The 6,000-nt window shown below is 38.9% G+C and overlaps 1 protein-coding gene across 1 annotated transcript; it reads right to left on the bottom strand.

Annotated features, from left to right (window-relative positions):
* Window positions 1-924: 924 nt before the first annotated feature.
* On the bottom strand, window positions 925-3,269 carry il10 (interleukin 10). The gene is made up of 5 exons (XM_028001885.1): window positions 2,788-3,269; window positions 2,603-2,662; window positions 2,001-2,162; window positions 1,416-1,478; window positions 925-1,304 (listed from the first exon to the last, which is right to left on the bottom strand). Exons 1-5 carry the CDS (start codon window positions 2,944-2,946, stop codon window positions 1,203-1,205), a joined length of 546 nt encoding a protein of 181 aa, XP_027857686.1. The 5' UTR covers window positions 2,947-3,269; the 3' UTR covers window positions 925-1,202.
* Window positions 3,270-6,000: the final 2,731 nt, after the last annotated feature.

Genomic DNA, 6,000 nt, shown 5'->3' with positions numbered 1-6,000 from the left:
TATTATTTGTAGTAGAATCAACATTTGTTCGTATTATCAGCTGAAAAAGCTGTTGTTAACGTGGGTAAGAACAGAGTCCTGGTTTGGAGGACTGATGTTATGAATGATAGCTTTTTCGTTAGTACTGTCATTGCTGGAATGATACTATTCAAATCTTCCCACACTAACTCAGCATATGACTGAAGAGGTGCCTCAGAGTAGTTTCAGCGCAAAGCCCTGAGTCAAGTATAGAGTGAGCCTAGTCATGAGCTTACAGACTCTTCTCTGATAGCGATACCGCTACGTAAAAATTTAAACAATTCTTCTGCAAGGTGCATGATGAGGCTAACAGCTACGCAGCTTCTTTTGTATAGCACTATTTATTCACAGAGCAATTTAAAGTTTACCGAAGATTTGAAGAATTTCATCAAGATATTTGCTTTCCATACAATAAAGGTAGATAAATTCAAACTTAAATTAAGTGGTATATTATTAATAATAATACAGTAAGTGTTAATTTTACTGTGCACAGAAATAAAAGAGTGCAAAGCTATTCTCACGTTTCAATACACAGTCGATTTATAACCCACAACACTTCTGCTCTACAAATGTGTGTGTGACTAAGCAGGATTCTTTCTGCATGCATGCGTTTTTTGTGCAAGTGTGCATATGCCATGAGGGTGAGGCTGGCTAGTTACAGTTACGGTAAATTGACACACAAGCTCGGTCTGCTGCTGGTAAGTGATGTATATGGGTCATGTTTGAGGTTAGAGGATCAGCATGTTCAGTTTACACATTAGTTCTGCATGTATTTAATCCGGAGGATGTGAAAACTTATGTTATTTCCTCATTACTCATTCCAACATGCAGTCACATGACAACAGTTTTATCAGCCTGGTAAATAACGTCAACCAAGAAACTTTTTTTTTTTTAAACAATCTTTATTTCTATGAAAAAGTAGAAAGTGCAATAAATATAAAATAAATATAAAATAATATGTTCTTGTATTTATTACAAAGAGTAATAAATAGTTTTTGTACTGTAGATAAAATTATTCTATCTTTGAGCATGACAGAACATGGTTCTTGAACACAAACTTGTCCTTGGGACAAACAGGAAAACAACCGTCTGTGAAGAACAGACAACACTTCAGCAGGTTTATAGTTACATTCATAGTTCTGGAATGTACAGTAACAATAATCTTCGTTAAAGTCAGCTGGTCTTCATTGAGAGTTTCTCTTCCGTTGAGATGCCAGGTACGTCTCAATGTAGTTGAACAACAGATCCAGCTCCCCCATGGCCTTAAACACACCTTTACTCTCCATCTGCAGGCAAATACACACCTTCATTATCACACACATTATCACAACCAATGCAGAAGGCAATTTTAGGTCTGTCACAATATGCAATAATGTAGGCACTATCCAAACACTCACCTCAGTATACGTTGAATTTAGGCTTCTGATATCAAATGGCTTCTTGCATTTGAAGACTTTTCTCTGAAAACAAGACAGAAAAGATGTTAGAACTTGAGTTGGATGCCCGTCCTACACAACATTGAGAAAAGTTCCATAAGCAGTAACTATCCACAGCAAGAAAGCTAAAAAAGGAGAAACACTAATCCCCATCCCCCTTCCACTCTGTGTGCTTCTGCACTCACTGACTAATCGCTAAGATTGTGGACAAATCCTATGAGCCATGGCTGACCTCTTCCTCTCTCACAGCTGCAAAGTGCGTGGAGAAATTATTACATGTGCCGGTGGAAATTATTAAATGTGGTTTTTAACGGTCTGACATAAAGAGTTACATTCCAAAACGTTACAACAACAAACCTGCCAATATAGGGCAATTTTTGTAATGTAAACATGACACATATTGGCCACAGACGAGCTTCAAAATTTTAAAGCGGGGGCACGGCTTATTGTGGAAAACTTCCCCCCACAACCGCAGAAAAGTTTGCATTTTACAGTCCAACGCTCTGCAGCCATTGTAAGAGTAGATCACGTGTTTGAGCTACTTACACATCTGTGGACGTCTCTCTTCAGCTCATCAAAAATCTGCTGTATGGACTCCACGTGAGTTTTCAGACTGTTGTCTGAGGTCACGCTGGCCACCGCAGACGGCAGAACCGTGCTCAGGTAAAACTCTAGGATGCTGTTCATGGCTTCACAGGCAAACTGGCTCTGCAGAGGGAAACAAAACAGAACCAGTTTGGTTATTGGATGGCAAGTGCAACATATGGAAAGCCACTTGTGCCGAACATGTTTTATAACACATCTGGTAAAGAAAACAATATAGAAATAGATCTATATTGTGACAAAAGTGACAAAAAAAATGCTGCTTTCTGGTCTTGAAGTGCAATTGATGCCTTTTCCTGACTAGTAGGAAAAATAAACAACAATATATCTGGTCATAAACAAGCATCGATTATGCTGCTGTGTAGCATTAAAAAAAAAAACGGTCAAGCGGTTTTAAGCTTTCTTACCAGACAGGTTAAAAGTAGCTGTCACATTTGGCCCTAATGACTTGCCATTAGCAGCTGCTTCTGCTGCGTTATCGTGCGCTCTGGTGTGTTTCCTCATTAAAAATGTCATTAATCCTTTTCGTTTGAGTACGCGCTCACCTTAAAGGCGTCCTCGACGCTCTGGTCTAACAGTGCGTTGTCCAAGTCATCGTTTGATTCCTGGGGAAACAAAAACGTGTTGAGTCGAAAAGCGTTTGCCTGCAGAGGCGACTAAAGCGCAGCATCACGCGTCGATCTCCAGCGCACCAATGATGCTGCAGCGCACGGAAATGCTCGCTACTCACATAGAAACCTCTGATCCTCCTGTAGTCCTCCCTGAGCCTCTGCACCCTGACGGGGAACTCCTCCACGAAGCGGCAGCACTGGTCGTGGCACAGTGGAATGCACCATGCAGAGAAGACGGAAGACAGCAGGACCAAGACGGACAGGAGTTGAGGACTCATGCTGCTGGACAAGACGGAGAAACGCTGCAGGAAAGTGGACCCTCGGGGAAGTAAACGCACGGCCGGCTCAGTGGATTTCCGAGTGGACAGAAAAATGCTTCTTTGAAGGATGTTTCTTTAGAGCTGAGAAGTGCATGATTTGGGGTTCATTTCTGCTGTCATTATATAGGCTTCAGGGAGGAGACTTACCGGAAGGGTTAATGCTATAGGGGATTTTCTTCTTCTTCACTTCTTTGCAGTGATGGGCTCCTCCCATGAACTAAACTCAAGGGCAAACCTATGACATAATATGTTGCTACATAAAAAATATCCAAGAAACCCATTGTATTATTATTATTAATTATTATTATTGCCCTGCGACAGACTGGCGACCTGTCCAGGGTGTACCCCGCCTCCCGCCTGGAACGTAGCTGGAGATGGGCACCAGCAACCCTCCCGACCCCATTAGGGACAAGGGTGAACAGACAATGGATGGATGGCTGGATGAATTATTATTATTATTTATTGTAGTAGTATTGGTAACCTCTTCATAAGCTGAGATATTGACCCAATTTTATTTTAAAATGGCCTATTATTACTATTTTTATTATTATTATTACACTTATTGGTGCAGCAAAAACTGTTTACAAGAACTAATATTACAACTTTTTGAATGGCCTGAATGCAGTTAATTATTTCTGAGCGTTTTCTTCTCAGTGCCAAATGAAACTGAACCCCCCAATATGGAAATAATATCGAGTCGTGGTTTGAGTACAGTGACGCTGTGGATTCTCTCTGTGTGTCAGATATACGTAAGAAAACTGACAGAGGGTGGGGGAGAGTGAAGACGACAGCTGCCTTGTTTTCTGTTTTTGTAATTCCACTGTCGAGGTTTATCTAGACTGATAAACCACCGAGAAGTAACAGGGTAAAATCAGAATAAGATGGTGTAAGGGGTGTTTTCCCCTCAGTACTTTTTGGAATGTCCACTCATCCTCGGCTGTCATGTGTCTGTCTGTCCGGCTCGTGATTAGCATGGTTTTCAAGAATTTTACCATTTGGCTGTAATGATAAACCATCCCCTCATATGAACTTTGCATGAAGGTCCTCACAATCTGCAGATGCGTTTTAGTATGATTTGTACTGTTAACCATGAATTGTGGTTTTATTAAGATAAAATGGTGTGCTCTTCAAGGAATTAGATAAACAGAAAGTTTTGGTTACACCCTGAACATTTGATGGCTGCAGAAAGTGATGCATGTCAGAACAGCCCGCAGCATAGGCAAACATGAAAATAAAAGAGAACAAATACATTAGTAATATACAGTATATGCACATTGGAAGAAAAATTTGCATGTTCTTCGATTTCTACTGAACAGTGAAAGAACATAATCATCTTCTGTCTTAGTATTGTAAAATTGAGGGTGAAAAGTGAGAAGATAATCACATGAAGATGCCTTTTGGAACTGTGAGACTGGGAAGGAGGGTCACAACAATCAAAAAGATCCAGGAGGCTCATCAACAAGTACTCTGGACCAAAGCACATGCATGTATCGGAATGGTCAAGTCGTAACCGCATCCTAAGGCTGACACAAGATTTCTTTGGAATCGCTGGTTTCTAACTTTAGTTCTGACGAGAACAACAAACTGCGTCATAGGCTGCCTGCTCCAACTCTTACACAAAACAAAAGAACATAACAAAACTAAAGTTAATTCCTGCTATTTTGCAATCATAGGTTCACTTAAATATTTACGTCACAGATTGGATTCATATAATATAATGGTGATAACAAAAATTAACTTAATGAATCTCCCGCAGGATAAAATGTCAAAAGGGGAAGGTCTAAGGGGCGCAAACAATTTAACGACAATACCATAGAAGAAGAAATAAAGAGGAGGGTTTCCCAATCTTGAAGTTACACGGTTAAAACATTGACAGAGTTTTTAAAGGTGTTTCAGTCGGGTAGAGAACAGTACAAATAACCAAAAATAAAAGACACTTTGTGTAATTATACCAAAAGAGAAATACTACCCGGTTACATAGTCAAAGTTCAGGCCTAAATTGATTGAGAGATTTTTGTTACAAATTAATTATTCAATACAAGTAGGTTTAGATGCAGCAAAAGATTAACTTTTTGTAAAACCATGTTATAAATGTTTGATGGTAATGTGAGAAATTGTGAAAAAGTAAAAAATATGTATGGCCTTTATGAAAGACATTGTACACAATAGCTTACTTAGTACATAAGTACTTGGAGTCTTTACTTTTTTTGGTAAAAAAAAAAAACATTTTGTCCTTAGTGAAATAGTATCAAAATAGTATTTACTTGTACCTAAATTTTTAAGAAAAGTTGTTGTTAATCACAAAAGCATCCGAACTCAGCGTTTGTTTTCATGAAGGCTTTCTGTGGGAGCCAGCAGCCAAAACAGAAACTGTTCAGTTTCATGTTGTTGCGTATCGACGGAAAACCGATGCTACTGATAAAAGTAAAATTAAAATGTGGAAAACAATAGCTTCAGCAGATTTAAATTCAGGTCAAAGCAAATGTTATTCAGATAAAAAAAAATGGACTTTTTAAATTTGTGTCAATAATTTAATTAGTCTTAATATGACATGGCAAAAAGGAACTGTAAGAAAAAGAAGCTGATGAAGCTGTTCATATTGCATCATTTCATAAAAATGGAATCTTTTCAAATATGTTCAATTTCCTTATTGCAAAAGATAAGATTAGAAGTGAGATTTTATTCAATATTCAACATTTCCCCCCATCTTTCGTGACTGTCGAGCATTTAATACGCATAAATTCCCGCCAATGTGAGTTTTCTAAACTGGGATGTTTTAAGAATGAAAGAAGCAACTGTTGACAGCTGACTGACGTGCACACACACACACACACACACACACCAAATGACCAGATGAACCAAAGTGGGCTGTAACCACCTAATTCAGTGAATGAGCTTTTAGTCATCTACTTCGCGGAAATGCTCGTCATCAGAATTTTTCATGTTGATGAGTCCGAGATGTAACTGTGTTTAATAACAGACCCCGACCCTTACGTAATGAGGCACTTCTTT

Source organism: Xiphophorus couchianus, chromosome 20 (genome assembly GCF_001444195.1).
Source record: "Xiphophorus couchianus chromosome 20, X_couchianus-1.0, whole genome shotgun sequence".
In the NCBI taxonomy this organism is placed as follows: Eukaryota; Metazoa; Chordata; class Actinopteri; order Cyprinodontiformes; family Poeciliidae; genus Xiphophorus; species Xiphophorus couchianus.
This window is presented reverse-complemented; position numbering and strand designations above follow the sequence as displayed.

Coding starts and splice junctions, on each gene's coding strand:
- il10 (XM_028001885.1), bottom strand. CDS start 2,946: ATGAGTCCTCAACTCCTGTCCGTCTTGGTCCTGCTGTCTTCCGTCTTC. Junction 2,163..2,602: donor GCGTCGAGGACGCCTTTAAG/GTGAGCGCGTAC, acceptor TTCCCTCTGCAG/AGCCAGTTTGCCTGTGAAGC. Junction 1,479..2,000: donor AGAGAGACGTCCACAGATGT/GTAAGTAGCTCA, acceptor TCTTGTTTTCAG/AGAAAAGTCTTCAAATGCAA.